General features: G+C 32.4%; 1 protein-coding gene across 1 annotated transcript in view; it reads right to left on the bottom strand.

The window, feature by feature from the left end:
- Window positions 1–20,779, bottom strand: part of LOC114324463 (cilia- and flagella-associated protein 47-like) — a 92,089-nt gene that overhangs the window by 19,628 nt on the left and 51,682 nt on the right. The window contains exons 15-16 of the mRNA XM_028272323.2: window positions 14,187–14,455; window positions 8,089–8,217 (exon numbers count right to left, since the gene is read on the bottom strand). Of these exons, the coding sequence (XP_028128124.2) occupies window positions 8,089–8,217; window positions 14,187–14,455 (398 nt within the window). The remainder of the gene's footprint in view (window positions 1–8,088; window positions 8,218–14,186; window positions 14,456–20,779) is intronic.

Genomic DNA, 20,779 nt, shown 5'->3' on the forward strand with positions numbered 1-20,779 from the left:
GTTAAGTTATACCGGCGATTTTTTGTGTTAACTGTGTTATTCCTGTAATGATTGTTAGTCTGCTTTTATATAAAAAGCAGTCGTTTTTAGAACTCTTTAGCGACGTATTAATATAATATAATATTTATGGATTACCGTTGAGGGCCGACATGACCAACCAAAAAAGAAGATGTATTTGGTTGTTATTCTAGTGACTTTCTTAGACGTGAATCTGCCTTTTAAGTTTACTCCTCCTGGTTAAAAAATAAACTATAGAATTTTTTAAAAAATATCAAAAATCTATCAAAAAAGTAGAAATCTACTAAATGTGGCAACGCTGTTAATGAGAATGATACACTTTTGACACTGGTCACATGACCTCTGTCGCCCTATAAGAGGGTGCGTTCTAAAATGGTTTTGATAGTCGGCGCGGTCGGGTTTGGTTGGCGATTGGACTTCTAAGTTGTCTTGTCCGTCTAAGGTTGGTTATAAGGTATTTTTTAAGTAATATTGGTAATATTGTTTAATGCGCCATTTTGGTTTTACTTGAGATTTTTGGGATGTAGAGAAAATGAAAACACAGAATATAAAAAATGCAGGCATTTTCTGATACCTTTAAAAGCACCATCAATACATTAAATTTATACAGAACATCTTTAACATACATTTTGACATTTATATTAAAATTTGATTTTTTAAATTTGCATATTTTTGTCAAAAATGTCATAAAAAAGGAGCGCGTGTGTTTTTTAAAGGTGAAATATCCATATTTGACGGTAATCTGAGATGCGTTTATAAATTTCACATCAGGTAATAAGTCCTTTATGTATTTATATAAATTTAAATACCCAATACGATGTCAAAACAGTTAATTTTTTGGTTTTCGCATTCACCATATAGGTGTTAAAAATATAGGTAAAAAAACATAACTAGTCTGACTCCTTGAGCAACCATTGCACGCGCGGTGCTTTTTATAGTCGCTTCAGTTGTCTTATGCAACGCTTACGAAACGATGTTGCTTACAGGAGGTTGCCTAGGCAACGTTAAGACAACTCAAAAATCGTCCACCAAATCAGTGCAGAATAGGGTCGTCTTCTAGGCAATAACAACGTTGTAAGAAAACGTTGCCACGCGGTAGACAACGTTGTCGCGTCGACAAATTGCTAGTTGGGGCCATGTGTTACCTCAGCCAACTGATTGTGATATATTTTTTAAAAATTTCCAACAGTAATTATGGCTATAATAAAGTTTACCCCAATTATGTAGGTTGTATTAAATGATTTTTATAATGTGGATGGAGAATTAGCCAGATTGTATGCAACCATCTATACATAATAATAATGAAAATAATTTAATTAGCGAAAATGGATCCATTTATGTATAGGAACATCTAGGACCCAGTAATTAAGTGGGAAATTTTTTTTGCTACGATGTTTTATTTATGTGTAAAGGTTGATGATTGTGGTTCGAATTTAAAATGGAAGCAAGTCCAACTGTGTTGATGAAAGTTGAGTTTACTATGAATGAAAAATGGTTTAAATGTACTAATTGTAAGAGTAAATTAGATAGTCTATAGTATGTGGAGGTCTGATATCAAAGTAGTGTTAAATTATGATAAGTAGTATAATTTACAGGAGGAGGCTGATATGATATAAAGATATGTAGGTTGGTTAGCTATAGATACGTGGGTGTATCAATTGGAAGTGAAAACAAGGTATCAATTGAACTCATAACTTGGGTAGAAATGTGAGGTCCTTTTATGTAACATAAACATATAGGACTAAAAAATGTTTCAAGAATTAGGGATATTTTTAACAAGTTACTGAGTTAAATTGAAAAGGTTTAAAATTGGATGGATGTATGAGGGTGTTTTGGAATAAAGCTGGCATTGTTGGTAAATATTAGTTAATAACTAATGAAAAATATATGGTTTGATATCAAAATTGTTTACTGTAATGAGGTGTGATAAGAAAGGCTGGGAGACCCAGAGACCAGACCTTAAACTCTAAGGGTAAAAGAGTGGAAGTATTATGATATGAACGAATTTTTTTTGTTTCGAAGTTTGGTTGGACCTAGGGCGAAAACTTGAATCGAATGATGATATGTTGTGAGAATGGGGGGTAAATATTTACTTACACTTTATTACCTAGACCAACAGAATTCTAAAAAATTCAACCAAATTTTAATCTAAAAGTTATTTTAAATCTCTAATAATCGCAATATAAGTTTGTAAGTAAAAAATACCGGAGGGACCGCAGACGTTCGGATACAATTAGCTGTGGTATTATAATATCACCCTGTACAAAAGATGTTTAAAACTCATTCAAAGTCATTAATCCATGTAGTATCTGTTCTTGGATTCAATAACCGCAAGTAACATTGAATTGTCATGTTTTGTTATTATTTAAATGTGTATATAAACATTAACTCGGTCGAGAAAGATTATTATAAGTATTGATGTAGTTGGAAGGTATTCACGTATAGGATAGGTCAAGTTAATATTGTAAACACCTTATGTAGTGAATCATCGACATTCGAATTAAATATAATGTTATCGGAAAACCTGAGTTTTAATTAATTGGGACCAGAAGGCATAACATCACACAATTTAATAGACACTTTGCAAAGACAATGACGTCGACTTTGCGAAGTAACAAGACACTTACTCAACACACACACACACTACACATTACACCTGAGTTAGTGATAAGTAGAGAGCGGAATATATGCAAAGTGCATATAGATGCATATATTGCATATTTTCAGACAACAAACACAACATTGCATATTTAAGCTAAACACGACTTATTTTGCATATTTTAAAAATAAATTATATAAAAGTTTAAAATTTTCCTCTCTTAGTTGGAATTTTATAACTTCGATATGAACGAGCTCGTTATTTATCTATCTATCGCTCATCTGGACTTTCCCATTACTACTTGAATTTAACAATTATGGGTGTTTTCAGAAAAATATTATTTTATTAGCGTAGCAAGTCGTAGGTACCTACCTGCTTTTAAGGGTCTAATAATTATTTTGTCAGTTTCCGGCCAGCATTTGTTTAAAGTAAACGTTGTATCGTATTTAGTGTTTTTGAAGTGATTGGTATATATTAAATTTAAATATGTCTACCATTCAAAAAAGTGCTTGGATAAAGTGTTTTCCCGAGTTAAAGCTAAGTGGAGACAAAGTATTTTGCAAGGCCTGTTCCAAAATCGTAAGTTACATTCATTTTCACATTAAATTTTTTAAATGAGGAACTGACAAACAAAAGCATCATGTCCCACAAAAGAAATTTTTCTGGAAAGAGTGTTTTTATTCGACAAATTCGCTTTTACTTCTATAAAGACGGACATAGAGAGAAGCATCAAAATACAAAAATCCATCAAATTGTAGACAATTCCGCTTTTGTTCTTCAGCTTAAGTAACGTACTTTGTTCTTTAAGTAACGTACAAATTGCTAAAGAACTTATGTTCATAAAAGTTAATTTTAGTTTTTTACCAGATCTAATAAAGTCATTAGAACAAAGGAATTTACAATTAAGTGATTCGGTTAATCTTGTTAACACTTTTTCTGCTCATTGTCAAAAAATTCCCGGAAATACAGGGATTACAATTAGAGATTAATTAAAAAATGTTTTAGAAGAAAATGAGGGCTTCGATTGTTGGAGGAAAGTTGTACGTATTTTTGAAGGCAACTTTTGTGAAGAACTTACGACTTAATATATTGTTTTATTTTTGAGTATTTTTAATATGCATTTGCATATTTAGACAAATTGAGAAAAAGTACCTGCATATTTGTAGTAAAATAATGCATATATATGCTCATATTTTGGTAATGTTGTGTTGCATATATTCCGCTCTCTAGTGATAAGTTATACAATTACGTGGCTAAAGGTGTTCTAAACCAAGGCCAGAATCAGAGAAAAAAAAAAGTAAAAAATATACAGAGTTGGGATAAAGTATGGAACCAAGCAAATATCTTTGAAACGAAAAGACCAATATTTATGAAACTTTGCATGCAAGTACAGTGACGCAAAATTCATCTGACGCCATATTTTTGTTACTACTCCGCTTCCGGTTTCACCGGAAATACCCTTAACTTATTTTCTTTAAATGGGACACTCTGTATATTTTTGGAGATTTTAAAAAAACTTGTTATTTTTAATTCATACATACCAAGTTTGGAAGAAAAAACTATTAAAACAAAGAATAAATCTCTTCACAGTTAAAAAATAGGTTAATTTATTTACGTTAGACCAATGATAATAAAAATTTAAAAAAAATCATTTCAAATATTGAAAATGTCCGCCGTTCACCTCCTGACAACGTGCAAGCTTATAAATAAATTCGTGAGTCACTCTTTGAAAGATTTTTCGTCGTATTAGTTCACATTCATCAATTAATTATTATTATTCTGTGTCACAAATTCTGCAAGCATGTTGGTCGCCTAACATAAACACGTGATTTTAGATAACTCCAAAGAAAAAATCTAATGGGTTGAGGTACAGAGAACGAGCGGGCCACTCTATGAATCCTCTACGTCCAATCCATCGATTTGGAAAATTCACCTCAACCGATTATCATTAATATTTCAATACGATCTTTTTCACTTAAATGAACCATTTTTAATACAACTTATTTGTGTCAATTAGTTCAGTAACATTTACCTACTATACTAAATTCAAAGAAGTCCTGCAAGTGCATGTAAACAACAATTTTAGTCTGCAGTAAAGATGGTACTCGTTTATTTCCTACAACGTTGTATTATTACAAAAAAATTTTTACAGACTTTTTAACAAATTTTTTCTTATAAATGTGGTATGTATGAATTAAAAATAACAAGTTCTTTTAAAATCTGCAAAAATATTCAAGGTATCCCATTTAAAGTAAATAAGTTAAGGGTATTTCCTGTGAAATCGGAAGTGGAGTAGTAACAAAGAATATGGCATCAGATGACTTTTGCGTCACTGTACTTGCATGCAAAGTTTCATAAATATTGTTTTTTTCGTTTCAGAGATATTTGCTTGGTTCCATACTTTATCCTAACCCAGTATACAATAATCACTAAAAGTATCGCATAATTTTTGAAACAGAAAAGAGTTTAAAAATAATTTTTAATTTTTTAGCAGAATGTTATAATACCCGTCTATGGTCTTCCTTAGGAGTCTACAATTCCATAACATTTCAAGTTGAAGCGTGTTTTTGCCGAAAAAAAAAACCAAGAAACAAAACGTTGTTAAGAGGAAACAGTAGCGATCGACAGGTAGCAAAAACGCGTTCCAAGATTTCGGCTGTAATTTTGAATATTTTTTCTAGATATTTGGCACACATATTGGTAATATAATAGAGAATGGCGGTACAGAGCCCAATTTGAAAAATATATTAATATGTGGAAATTACTCTGTAATTAAATAAAATATTTAAAAAACGAGCCAGTACCGCCATTAAGAAGAACAAAAAAATACACTTTCTTCAAATAAAATTTTTTAACCGATGCCTAGATTTTGTGTCATTTTGGAACTACTAAATTTTTTTATTTCATTAGTGCAAAATGCATTAATGCAAAAGAACATCAGATGTTAGGGGAAAGCTTAGAGTTAATGGAAATAACAGAGTGAAATATGAAATAACTAGAATTAATGGGAATAATAACGATATCACAAAAAAACAGGACAACGCTCAAGAAATAGCGGAGATAAGCAGGAAAATAAAATGGATGGAAATAGAGATTGCAATTGCTGGATCCAGCATCCAGCAATCCAGCTGGATCCAGCGCTTTTTTTATATGCTAGATCCAGCAAACCGGGCTGTATCCAGCAGCGCAGATCCTAAAACGTGTCAAATTCGAAATAAGTTACTGAATGTCTTCATAGCCTCTTTAATCAAAGCCGTGAGTCGGCAACTTGCCATTATATCCCCCTACGAGTAGCTCAGTATGCTGGAAAGTTTCTACAGCCTAAAAGTTTGCATCGATAAAGCGTTGATAGACATTGATTCTGCGAGAAAATTCTCTGCTGGCGAGTGGTCAATAATCAATGAGTTGATGGCCACTCTCTTACCGATAAAACTGGCTGTAGAAGCTCTTTGTAGAAGAGAGTCCACTTTGATAACGCCGACACAACCATGACATTTGCCTTAGACAAACTAAGTAGCCAGGACTCTAGCCTTAATGCCAATCTATCGGAAGCACTACGCAACATAATCGCGGAACAATATCTCTCTGAAATTACTACTACTACTACTATCGGTTTGCAGCGTTCTCCGACGCCTTCCGACTCCTAACCGCCATTCTTCTCTGTTTAACCATAGACCTGGAGGGATTTCTCTTTCCTCTAGTTCTTTTTCAATTCCCTCCCTCCAGCTTCTTTTCGGCCTTCCTCTTTTTCTTCTCCCTTGTGGTGTCCATGCCAAAATCTGTTTAGGGATCCTGTCATCTGGCATTCTCTGTACATGGTCGTATCATACCAGTTATTTTGTTTTTATGTCATCAATTATTGTATGTGTTACTCCCATAATTTCTCGTATTCTCTCGTTGGTATCCGATCTCTTCTTGATTTGCCTGCTGCTCTTCTCCAGAAGTCCATTTCTGTTACTACTAACATTTTCTGCGCTCTTTGTTTCAGTGGCCAAACTTCACTGCCATATGTGATGATACTTTTAAGTATGCTATTGTATATAAGCTGTTTGTTCGCTTTAGATATTGTCTGGTCCCACAGAATGCCGTTCATTATGGATATGGCTTTTCTACCCTGTATGTTTCTGTCTTTTATAGCAGCATCGAGTGTTCCATCTTGAGTTATATTCATGCCCAGATATTTGTATTCATCGCAGTGTTTAATTTCTACCCCATCGTCTAATGTAATGGACTGCTTTGTTCCTCCTATACACATGGCTTCAGTTTTCTTAATGTTGACTTCGAGGCCCCATTTGTTATATTCTTCTATTAGCTTCCGCGTCATGTAACTTAAGTCGTCATGATCTTGAGCAATCAGAATTTGGTCATCAGCGAAACATAAAGTGTATAGTGTTGTGTCGTCATTGAGAGGGATTCCCATGCCATTACATTTTCTTTTCCACAGTTTGAGTGCTTGTTCCAGATAAATTTTAAAAAGGGTAGGCGAAATACAACAACCCTGCTTCAATCCTTTCGTGACCTTAAATCCCTCAGACATCCTTGATCCAGTTTTAATTTTTGCAGTCGTTCCATTATACAGACTTTGGACTGCTTTGATAGGACCATGTTTAATGTTGGTTTGATGTAGGGTTGACCATAGTTTGCTGAGGGGCACACTGTCATATGCTTTTTGTAAGTCTACGTATACCAGTAGAACTTCTTTATTGACGGCTGTTTTTTTCTCAATAACTTGCGTAATAGAGTACAGGTGGTCTACTGTGGACCGCCCAGCTCTAAAGCCAGCTTGCTCCTCTGCTTCTCTCTCTCTGAAATTAAAGGTACATTAATGTACTTACAAAATAAAAAAAGTATGACGAAGGACTAAACTATCCTGGTTATTTCCCCATGCCGAAAAATAATGCAAAGAGATGAAAAATTTGTTGATTCGCATAAATAAACAAGTAACTGTGGAACCAGTGTAAGAGGACATAATGAAAGAAGATGGGCCTACTAATCCGGAGTCCGTGAATTTTACTTTGAAACAAGAACTTGAGATTGAATTGAAAGGAAAAAAACCTTTATAACCCAAAAAAAATTTGGTTCTCAAAAAGATTACGAAATGATTTTGGAAAAGGAAATGGCAGTTTATAAGGCCAAAAGAGTGGAAAGCGATCATTTGTCAATGGTCTATGACTATTTGATGACATTAAAACCTACCAGCACAGAGGCCGGAAGGGCTTTCTCCGCAACCGGCTATATGTGCAGTGCAGTGCGAAGTAGGTTAGGCCTATGTTTTTTAAGGTCTCTCTTCCAAGAAACTAAATAATTCATGTTTAAAAATTTAGAAATTTAAAAATTTTAAAATTTAAAATACAGACAAAAAAACATTAAAATCGTGTTTTTATTGTGATTCCACCTTTTGCTGGATCCAGCTGGATTGAAAATGCTGGAAAATGCTTTATGTGGAAAATAAATTTTTTTTGTGTACTCACTTTTCGACAATTTCATTTACTATACTCGCATCGGCCAAATTCCGTAAAAGGCTAACAATGGGTAAATGTATAACTTTCTTTTTCTCGATTCTTCTTTCCTTCTCCTGACGATATAAGTCAAAAGGATATCTAGATTACATGAAAAAACTTTAAAATATAATATAAAAAAATTAAATTGAAGATATAAAATCATTTATACGACAACTGTCTAAGAGTATAAGTATATTGCTAGTATGAGGCAAAATCTCCTAAAACATTTTCTCCATTAAGAGGTTACAGCAGCGCATCATCGATTTTTTTTCGAAATTTCTGCGAACTCTCAACAGTGCGTCGGCAATATGACAGTGACACTATACTATCAAAAAATGCACACTATTGTGATAACAATAATTATTATTACATTAAACTTTAAAATTACATTAGAATTACATTAAAATATAGTAAATAATAGGCAACCGTTATTAACTATTTACCACTAACATGCGATATATCACACCTTGCCGAAAATATTTGGTTGTAAAACGTGTTTTATAAAAGATTTCTAAAATACCATCTGTGTACCTTCAAGTGTACCTGTGTAATTGTACCTGCTCTCAACTACTGCAGGTTTAGTATCCCAAGAAGCAATTGGACGTAATATTACGACGTCTTAACGTTGGATTAAATGCCCCAACGTTAATACGCGACGTTGCGACGACGGTCAGAAAACCGCTATTTGCACCTAAGTGGGGAATAGAAATACGGGTTGCCTCGACGTCCCCCTCTCGACTTCTCAGCTCGAGATATTTTATCGTCAAATTACGTTAGTTTTTAGGACTTTGGTCTTGTAAAGTAATAGTATAGTTCTCTACCACAGAAGTACGGCCGACACACTTCATTGTTACCAAATAGGTTAATAATCTTGGAGGATATTAAATCATCAGAAACTAAGATGCATGACGGCCTGTTGATACTTATTTAAGTAGGTTCCTACTCTATTCAGAATATAACCTAAGTGACTTGTATAATTATTTTATTAATCATCTGCCTCATTGCATAATGCGGTCGAAAATTTACAAACGCAAGGAAGTGTACTGTTAAACTAGGTATAAAAATTGCTAAAAACTGAAAGCGCCTCAGAAATTTATAGGTTAAATCGAACAAAACGGTATAAATAGAAATAACCATCGTAATTAAAAAAACATCTTATTATGTCTAGACCCACACAAAATTATCCTTGATTTATATATAAGCAAAATTCGTTAATTAAAATCAAATATTCACTAAAATCTAGCAAAAAAATTGCCAAACATTATCTTTAAAAAAATGGCTGAACCATGGCGATCTTTCATTAATGGCGGATTTGACTCGCGACCTAAATTGCACTACATTTTAACTGATTTGGACAAGGACACCCCCTGCCGACCTTTAGTATAACCTATTTTTACCTTGAACACTCGAATTTACCTATTGGTATACCTAATACGTCCTAAAGTAAGCGCAAACAACCTGGTCTTGACGACAGACTCCCGACGACCGGTCGTCGTCGTGAACACGCCTTAAACAAAACCAACCAAGTGTAAAAAAGTAAGGTTATGTTATGCAATGTAATATCTGTCATTATTATAGTCATATAAGTCAAGATGAGTCAAGTCAGATAGGCCCTAATCAGCAAAATTACCTACGTTGTATTGTCGTTCCCACCTTCCCGCAAGTACACGCAGCAATCTACCATATACCTACTGAGAAAACACCCGACGTATCCTGAACGGGTTCGATACTAATAAATACTCTGTAATCCCCGACGTTCAGCAGTCGTTAAATGTTTTCCAGTAAATAATATGGTAGTATAGAGGTTATACCCGACGTCAGCTTAACTTAAACCTTAACCTAATAATTAACGTTGGTATTCTCAACGTTGGATTGTCGTTGTCGTCTTTCCGAAAAATACATCTACCATACTCGATAAAACACCAACGTCCTCTGAACGTTGGCATCTATCCTAAAAAATACGTTGTAATTCTCGACGTTGAGTAGTCGTTGATGTATGCCACTTAATTGCACTTATACTACAGATAGGTTAAGACTGACGTCAGCTTAACGTCAAACCTTGTCCTAATAATTGACGTCCTTATTCCCGATGTCGGTTGGTCATCAGATTAAATTACTTATTAGCAGCAACGTTGGTCCATAGGAAAAACAGACGTTGTCCTTGGTTAAGGCTTATTGTGAACCAATTTTGTCCTTAAATTTAACGTCCCATTAGGACAAAATTGGTTGCAGGTCGTAAAATTGCTACTTGGGATGGTTTAGTATTTAAGCTACGTTGACGTTAAGTTTTTTTTGCGGTATCACGTACCGCATCTCAATGCTTACGTCTATAGTTAAGTGTATTCTTAAATCGGCGAATGAGCCTTGAAGGGCCCGTAGTCATACAACTCCAAAGAAAAAAAAAAAGTGTATTCTTTCGCTATTAGTATGACAGCAGATTCATCCAGTTGTTTTACCTTCAAGCGGAAAGAACTATTTTACTATTTTTGAGTTACTAATAGTCCAAAAAGCCACTGTGCATCCAAGGTCCCCTTTTAACAAATTTGCATGTTACCAGGACCAAAAGTGAGTCAACAATTTTTTAAACGTTTTTTTTTTGTTTTTTCCTAAAATTATTTTTTTTGCATGGAACAAAGTTTTTTTAGGTTTTTTGGATCATTCCAAACAGAAAAGGTCTTTAGTGACATTTCTCTAAAGTTGATAGTTTTTGACATATAAGCGATTAAAAATTGAAAAATTGCGAAATCGTCCATTTTAACCCTCAAAAACTCCTTTTGTTTTTTAATTGCTAATCAAGCGTGCGTCACACTATTTTCCACCGACAGTATGGTGCAAATGAAAGGAATAAATTCGTTATTTCGTAAACCGGCTACTTTAAGGAAAAATCCCGAAATAGGTCGATTTTTATTTTTAAGTTATGATATTGTGGCATATATGGTATACTAGTGACGTCATCCGTCTAGGCGTGATGACGTAATCGATGATTTTTTTAAATGAGAATAGGGGTCGTGTGCTAGCTCATTTGAAAGGTTCTTCAATTCTCTATTCAGTAATATAAACATTTACTTAATTATTTCTACAGGGTGTCCTTCTACTTCTTTTTTGTCAAATAATTTAATTTGATAAAATTTTTTTGGACACCCTGTATAAATAATTATGTAAATGTTTACATTACTGAATAGAGAATTAAAGAACCTTTCAAATGAGCTACCACACGACCCCTATTCTGATTTAAAAAAATAATCGATTACGTCATCACGCCCAGACGGATGACGTCACTAGTATACCATATATGCCACAATATCATAACTTAAAAATAAAAATCGACCTGTTTCGGGTTTTTTCCTTAAAGTCGCCGGTTTACGAAATAACGAATTTATTTCTTTCATTTGCACCGTACTGTATACATGTGCAACGATGGAAAATAGTGTCGCGCACGCGTGATTAGAAGTTAAAAAACAAAGGAGTTTTGAATATTGTATTGCAAAAAACTCTTCGGGATTTTATCAATCGATGTTTAAAGAATATCTACCTACCTTGGCAACATTCAAATTTTAAGTTTTTCACATAGTTTTTGAAGGTTAAAAATGGCCGATTTCGCAATTTTTCAATTTTTAATCGCTTATATGTCAAAAACTTTAGAGAAAAGTCACTAAAGACCTTTTCTGTTTGGAATGATCCAAAAAACTTTGTTCCATGCCAAAAAAAAATTTTAGGAAAAAAAAAGACAAAAAAAATACGTTTAAAAAATGTTTGACCAACTTTTGGTCCTGGCAACATGCAAATTTGTTAAAAGGGCTCCTTTTTGTAGCCCAATAAATGACCGTTTTGGAGTGTAATTTCCAGGGGCAACTCCGAATTGCATGAAAATTTGGATTTAGGTTCTACTTACCCTCCACATCAAAGTTGAATTTGTGCCGTTGGTTGCTTTTACTTGGGGGATGACATTTACCCCTTCTCGGGGGGTGAAAAACGCGTGTTTAAAATAAGGCCGGAAATGGATAAATTGACTGATTTTAAGCACCTTTTGTTCTATAAACTTTTTTACGTAAGTCAATACTTTTCGAGTTATCGCGATTTAAAATGTTGATTTTTCGACATAAAAACTACGTTTTCATACCGTTTTTCCCAAATAACTCAAAAAGTAAATATTTTATAGAAAAAAATATTTTTAGCAAAATTGTAGCTTATAAAAAGACAAAAAAATGGTGTACCAGCAAAGTCTACAAATTGAGTAGAAGCAAAGTTGTAGCTCATGAAAAATACGTTCTTATTCGTCTAATTCCAAATCGAATAATTCAACGCGAAATCACCGAAGAAAGAAGAACTTTTCGGGAAAACCTTATTAACATTTTTAAAGTACCTAAAAAAAGCTTATTACTTGTTTTCTAAAAAAGTTTACAGCATCAAAAATAAACGAGTTACACTGAAAGAAAAGTTGGCCCCTTTTTTTGGTAAAAAAAATCGTGAAATCCTCCCTCTATTTAGCACCCGAAACGAAATTAATCGTTTGGATTTACCATTTATTCTAATTGTATGTGTATTGTTTATATGATCTGTAAGTTTGATTGGTTTGAAGTGCTTATTTTCGAAAACATTTGGTTTTATATTAAAAAAAATTTCTAAAAATTTTTGAAAAATTTTATTTTTTCAAAATAGCTTAAAAAGTATTAGTGCGAAGAAAAATCTTAAACAGTAAAAAATGTAGGTTTTACTATTATAAATATGCTAGTTTCATTTTGTTTATCCGCAAGACAAAAATTGGTTAAGATATGGCTGTTCAAAATTTGCATACACTCGTGATTAGTGGCCCATTCAAGCTTTTTCAACTATAACCCTTTCAAAAATAAACACTTTAAACCGGTGAGACTGACAGATCATATAAAAAATAGATAGGTAAGTAAACTGTTTGTAAAGTGGTAGCGATTAGTTTCATTTAGGGAGCTAAACACGGGGAGATTTTCATGTTTTTTACAAAAAAAAGAGGGCCAACGTTATTTTGAGCGTAACTAGCTTATTTTTAATGCTAAAAACTTTTGTTAACAATTAACGCAAAGCTTTTTTATAAACACTTTAAAAAAGTTTAAATGGGTTTTTCCGAAAAGTGCTTAATTTTTCGGTGATTTCACCTTGAAATATTCGATTTGGAATTAGACGAATAAGAACGTATCTTTCATGAGCTACAACTTTGTTTCTATTTAATTGATAGACTTTACTGATACACCACTTTTTCGGTTTTTTATAAGCTACACTTTTTCTAAGGATATTTTCTTCGATGAAATATTTACTTTTTGAGTTATTTGTGAAAAACCGTCTGAAACGTAGTTTTTTAGTCGAAAAATCAACATTTTCAATGGCAAATAACTCGAAAAGTATTGACTTACGTAAAAAACTCTATAGTACAAAAGTTGCTTAGAATCAGCCAATTTATCCATTTCCGCTCTTATCTTAAAACGTTTTTTTTCGCCCCCGAGAAGGGGTGTGTGTCACCCCCCAAGTAAAAGCAACCAACGGCACAATTTCAACTTTGAAGTGGAGGGTAAGTAGAACCTAAATCCAAATTTTCATGCAATTCGGAGTTGCCCCTGAAAATTACACGGTATCGCCGCATTTCCCGTTCATTTACTGGGCTATTGAGTAAGATTGTGCAAAAAATTCGAATCGGAATATTTTTCCTAGCGGATGCGCAGTGGCTTTCTGGACTATAAATATTTTTGAGTTACTCAAAATAACTTGAATACTCAAGTTATTTTGATATTTTGTAATTCAGTTTATAACGGAATTTGTAAGAACCTCCACCATTTTTTTAATATCATGCATGCGTTCATAATTTTCTTGGAAAAATAAAGTTTATTTTATTTGGAGCCGTATTTTATTCTACAGCAGTGTGAAGAATCATTCCGTAGTTGATGTAAAAAATAAATGTACAGTGATAATACAAATTAATATTGAAAACAAAGCAGAATAGGCAACGATATGACATACCGCATGTCAGTATCTACGTCTTAAAACATCCACATCAGTAGTTAAGGGTTAAATAAGATTTTACACATAAATCAGGTACCTACCTTGCTATAGTTTCTGGAATTCTATAAAACGAAGTCGTGAAAAAACCTTGGCTATAAAAAAAGTTTTCCAAAATTTCCCGCATTCGATTAACCTTTTCTTGCAAAACGTCATTATTATGTGCTCCAAAATATTCGTGACTTTTACATCTCGTAACAACATCACCAACGTACCATTTCATTCGATGTCTATACGAAAGAAGAGCATTGTTACTCGATGATGCAATAATGCCTATTTCACATGAAGCATTGCAGGAACAACCTATAATAACCTAAAATTTTTAAAAGATGTGATGTTTGTTTTAATTATTTATTTAAAGTCTTCTAAAGTTCCGGACCAACTTAGTGTGTTGAGGTGCGCTTCACCAGTTTACCAATTTAAACGTCGACAAAGATAGATAGCTAATAGTGATAGAAAATATATAATAGTAAAAAGGAAAGATAACACGGTTAGACTAGTAAGGATCTGTTTTTAGGTAGATGTGAGAGGTGGCATTCAGATTTTTGCGGATAAAGTTAGGTGATAACTCGTTAATAATAATTGATTTATGCTCCTTTTCAAATATGCCCGGAAAATTAATAAAAAAAATAAAATATTTAAAAATTTCAAAAAATTTCTTTTTTTCTAATTTTTTTGCTTATAACTTGAAAACGATTCATTTTGGAACAAAGTCCTATAGGAATAAAACAAAGATAATTAAATTTTATATCAGATGCGATTGGTTAAAAATGTCTTAATTTATCACCCTTGCTGAAAAATAGCAATAAATATAAAATAAGGGGGCAAAACAAGCCTGTCTTTATTCAATGATTTTCCATCACTTAGGTTACACTTGGAACCTTCCTAATTTGCTTAGAAAATTTTTGTAATGTGCTAAAACCTTACACCAAATTTCATTAAAATTGACTTACTAGATTTTGAATAATAATTTTGCAATCTAAACTTTTTTTAAAAAATTAAAATTTTTTAAAATCTTGCACAACAAAAACTAGAACGTACAAAGATTTGTCAATTTTTTTAAATATAAAGAAGCACTCCACCTATCTAATTCACTTTACAGAATTGAAATCGGATTATAAAGTACTAGTACACTTTAGAAGACCAAAAATAATCATTTTTTCAAGAATTTTTTTCTCAGAACCTTTATTAAAAATGAACATAAAACTTTTTACATATTAATATCTAACTCTTAGAGAGTACAAAAAATATATCTTTTTTCATTTATGCACGTACACTAATATTGTAGAGGGCTAAAAGTCGAGGCCTCGAAAAATGATGGCGGACAGTTAATCTCAGGATTGGGATATCTGAAACAAAAAAATCGTACTGCATTTGAAAAAGGAAAGCTTCTTACGTGACAATTTACTACAATTTGACCAAAAAATAAAAAATAAATATTTTTTAACCATGAAAAACTGAAGAAAAACGGGCGATTTTTTCACAAATTTTTTTCAAATTTCCGTAAAATCTTTTTTTTGCAAAATTTTTCACTAAAGGTGGTACATTGTCACGTAAGAAATCTTCCTTGTTCAAATGCCGTACGACATTTTTGTTTCAGAGATCCTAATCCTGAGATTAACTGTCCGCCATCGGAACTACTTTTTTTCGACGCCTCGACTTTGACGCCCTCTAAAATATTAGTGTACGCGCATAAATGAAAATAGATATATTTTTTGTATTCTCTAAGAGCTATGTGTTAATATGTAACAAGTTTTATGTTCATTTTTAATAAAGGTTCTGAGAAAAAAAATCTTGAAAAACTTATTTTTGGTCTTCTAAAGTGTACTAGTACCTTATGCAGCCTCAGCAATATTTTAAAGTTATAAGCAATTTTTTGGCCTATAAACAAATTAGTCCTGTGGCCAGGAGGGGGTGCTACGGGCTCCTCTATTTAGATGGACTTACCCAAGATTTTATGTATTTTTTGACCCGTGGAACACGATTTTTTTTGGGTAACAGTTGATCCGGATGTCTATAAGATTGTTATAAACAAAGAACTTGAGGAATTACATAACATCCATTTTTCGCAAAATAAAACATTTTTTTGTATTTCTTGGGTAATTCTAAGCAAAAAATGTTCTTACAAGCTTTTTCGTAGAATGCATAGTTTTTGAGATAAACGCAGTGAAACTTTCAAAAATTCGAAAAATTGCAATTTTTGAACGCGAATAACTTTTGATTAAAAAATAAAATGGCAATTCTGCTGACAGCATTTGAAAGTTTAAGTCAAATTATACCGGTTTTAATTATTTTCATTGCTAAAAATTAATTTTTTTATTATTAAACAAAGTTATTTGTTAATAAGCCAAAAAATTGTTTATAAGTTTAAAACATTGCTGAGGCCCCTTAAATAATCCGATTTTAATTCTGTAAAGTGTATTAGATAGGTAGAGCACTTCTTTATGTGTAAAAAAAATAGACAACTTCTAAATGGTCTACTTCTTGTTCAGAAAAATTTTAAAAAATTTTAACTTTTTTAAAAACATATAGATTGCAAATAGTGGAGTCACTGAAGGTGGATATGAGCTATTACCTCCGATTTCGTTGAACCTCCATCGATTTGCATGAAAATTGGTGAGTGGTTAGAGAATATCTCAAGGAACAAAGGTGACATGGTGCCAACTTGCGCTTTTACCCTGGGGGTGGATGAAACCCCTTCTCGGGGGTGAAAATTATTTTATTAAAAATAACCCCATAATTCTATAGAGGGACAAATTTCAAGCAAAATTTGTTATATAAAGTTATTACAATAAATAAAAACTTTTTGAATTCTTAAAGATCAAAGATTTTAATTTTTCTTGAAAAAAATGCATGTTTTTAACCAATTTTTCATCAATAACTCAAAAAGTGTAAGTTTTTACAAAAAAGTTATAACTATCAAAATTGAAGCTAATAAAAAATGAAATAAACCCCTTACTACAAAAACCTTTTAATGTTAACTAAAAGTGAGTTATAGGTAATTGAATGTATATTTTTTTCGGCGAATAAAAAACTCTAAGTATTCAAGCTGAACTAACGGGAAACTGATGCATTTTACAACATAAACTTATTAAACAGTTGTCAAAGTACTTAAAAATATCCATTAAATGAGCCCCCAAACATGTTGATAGTGTTAAAATTTATGCTCAAAAATGTTTTCAAAATTTATCTTTTAAAAATTTTTCCAAAAAATGTTATTGTTTTTTTTTAATAACTCCCTTCGTGTTGACGATATCAGGTTCACCTAAAAACTGTTTGAAAGTTAATTCCAAGTCCTATTTAAGCACGTTAAATCTAACCTTTTAAACCCCTTACTTTTTTAAAAATAGAAGGTTACATGACCCCGGTTGCATGGTTCCCACAGCAAAATTTAAGATTTAAACGTTTCTATCTCGGTTATTTTTTACCCTATAGAAATAGTAAAACAGGTAAAATATTTGGCATAGAAAAAACTAAAATTGGGTTGTATATAATTTTTTACGTATTGGGACCGTGCAAGTTCGGCAAAGCGACCTCTATTTCTACGCTCTGTACTTTTATTCGCACTTTTAATTATATTGGCCAATTATATTAGTCCTGGTTGCTGGATAATTGTCAAGGCCATAGTCCAAAAAAATAATTAGAAGAAAAAATAAGATGCAGGTTATGTTATGCAAACGTAAATAATTGTATGTAGTAAATAAAATTAGTTATTAAAATGCAGTACTGCAAGCAAAATACAATTAATTAAATTTACCTTTATATAATAATTGCATATCATATCAATATTGTGGAGCAATATATAATTTTTCTACTTGAATGACAGAAGGTATGAAATATACGTCAATTTGACAATTTCAATTGACAATATGAATTATTTAAGATAGTTGCAATATTTCTCCGCGACTCGCGCACGGTCGTTTCTCGTTTCCCTTCCAAGTACTTGCACACCGCGAATATTGAATATTTTTGGAGTTATTATCAAAAGAATATGAGAATTACAATAATTTTAAAAATTATGATTTTTTTAAATTATATCTTTTTTTTAAATATTTATTCTAAACCGGTCAAAATTGTCGAAAACATTACTTATGCTAATATAAAGAAGTTTTTGTAAGGATTACTATTAATTTTCATTTTTGTGGAAATGGCGTATGTTTTATTTTTCACATTTTCCTAAGAAATTCGAAACGGTTCTTTTATTTTCATTATAACTTGCTTAATTTTGACGCTATTACCTTGTTCTGAAGCTTATTTGATAGGTATTCCGAAGTACTTTGGCAAATATTTAGCAGGAATATTTTATACATTGCATGGTTTTCCCGTTATTTAAACTTGAATACTTAGATTTGAGTACTCGTCGAAAAAAATACACATTTATTTGCCAATAACTCACTTTGAACTAACATCAGTTTAGTTCTTTATGTGAGGAATGTATTCAATTTTTTATTATCTTCAATTTCAGTAATAAAAACTTTTTTGGAAAAGCTTATAGTTTTTGATTTATACGTGAAAAACCGATTTAAAACATGCATTTTTTTACGAAAAAAAATAAAATCTTTGGTCTTTAATAACTCAAAAAGTGTTGATTTATTTTAATAACTTTATATAACAAATTTTGCTTATAATTTGTCCCTCTATCGACTTATGGTATTATTTTTAATAAAATAATTTCCCCCCCCCCTCGAGAAGGGGTGGCATCCACCCCCAGGGTAAAAGCGCAAGTTGGCATCATGTCACCTTTGTTCCTTGAGGTATCCTCTAATTACTCACCAATTTTCATGAAAATCGATGGAGGTTCAACGAAATCGGAGGTGAAAACCTTCAGTGACTGCACTAAAATTTATTATGCAAAATCTATTAGATCGATTTTAATGAAATTTGGTACACGGTTTAAGTATATTACAAAGAATTTCCTAAGTAAATTACTAAAGTTCTAAGTGCCACCAAAGTGGTTAAAAACATTGAATAACAACAGGCGTATTTTGCCCTGTATTTTGTATTTATTGCTATATTGCAGAAAAGGTAATACGTTAAGACATTTTTGACTAGTCGTATATCATACAAAATGCAATTATCTTTATTTTATTTTTCTACGACTTTGTTCCAAAACGAACCGTTTTAAAGTTATAAGCTGAGAAAGCAGAAAAAAATCGACGTTTTTCGAAATTTTGAAATATTTTAATTTTTCTATTAATGTTCCGGGCATATTTGAGAAGGAGCATAAGTCAATTATTATTACTGAAGGTGTCACCTAACTTTATCTGCAAAAATCTGAATGCCACCTTTCACATCCAAACATAGACGTTTTTTCACAGATCCTTACTAGTCTAGGTTAGCATCCCATGTTACTGTCCGATTAATAAATATTTACTTTTTGCTGAAATCGGTCGGACCAGATTATGGGCGGGACATCATCAGTGTGGAAGGTACAAATTTTATTTAGTTGGTTAATGATCTGTTCTGATCGTATCAGCCCCTAGCTCTGTCTGAACGATGGACTGTATGTACGTTAAATTACTTTGAACAGTGTCATTTTACAGACAATTCCTTGGAAAAAACGCGCCGCTCCACAGGAGTATGTCAACTAAAACTCTCACTATCACAGTGGTAGTTACCAAACTTGTCCTATATGTCTAAAGGTGGGAGACAATCAATACAATATCAGTATATAGGTTTCTATAGCTAAATTTCCCAACTTTACCAGTTTCGTTTCTTTTTATCTCACAACTTATAGTATGGTATAAGTAGACCCAAACCCAGACATCCAAACTGAAAGTTATCCTCCAACACCAAATTGTTCAATATGGTCCACATAATTTTCAGAAAAAAATCACACCATTTTGAGCGTCGGGTTTGGGGGTAAGAGGGGGGAGAAATCGGTAAATTCGTAGCTTTTTAGGTTTTTCGTCAATATTTCTAAAACTATGCGGTTTAGCATGAACAACCTTCTATACAAAAATGTTCTACATTAAATTTTAAATAAAAAGGGCTCTATGCATAATCCTTCTAAAATGAACGGTTCCAAAGTTACGGAGGTAATATAGTATAATTTGTCCAAAAAAGGCCTATCCCAAACATTCAAAGTAAAAGTTTTCCTCCAACACCAAATTGTTCTATATGGTCCACATATTGTTCAGTAAAAAGTTACACCATTTTGAGCTTCCGGTTTGGGGGAGGGGGAGATGGAAGGGTAGTCGGTAAATTAGTAGTTTTTTTACGTTTTTCGTCAATATTTCTAAAACTATACTTTAGCGTAAACAATGTTCTATACAAAAATGTTCTACATAAAATTTAAAACAAAAAAGGTCCAATACATAATTGTTATAAAATCAACGGTTCCAGAGGGACGGTGGATAAAAAATGGAGGTTTTCGATACTTTTTATATTTTTTGGGCAATTTATAGTATTATTACTGATGAAAGAAATTTTCTTCAGGATTGTGTTTTGCAAATAAAATTTGCTAGTTCAGTGGCCGATGGTATGTTAGTGATAAGCCCTTGATGAAACGTCAACCTCACCACTCAAAATCATCATCAATTGCCCAAGAAATATAAAAAGTATCGAAAACCTCCACTTTTCACCCTCCCTAACTCTGGAACCATTGATTTTATAACAATTATGTATAGGACCATTT

Source organism: Diabrotica virgifera, chromosome 1 (assembly GCF_917563875.1).
Source record: "Diabrotica virgifera virgifera chromosome 1, PGI_DIABVI_V3a".
NCBI lineage: Eukaryota > Metazoa > Arthropoda > Insecta > Coleoptera > Chrysomelidae > Diabrotica > Diabrotica virgifera.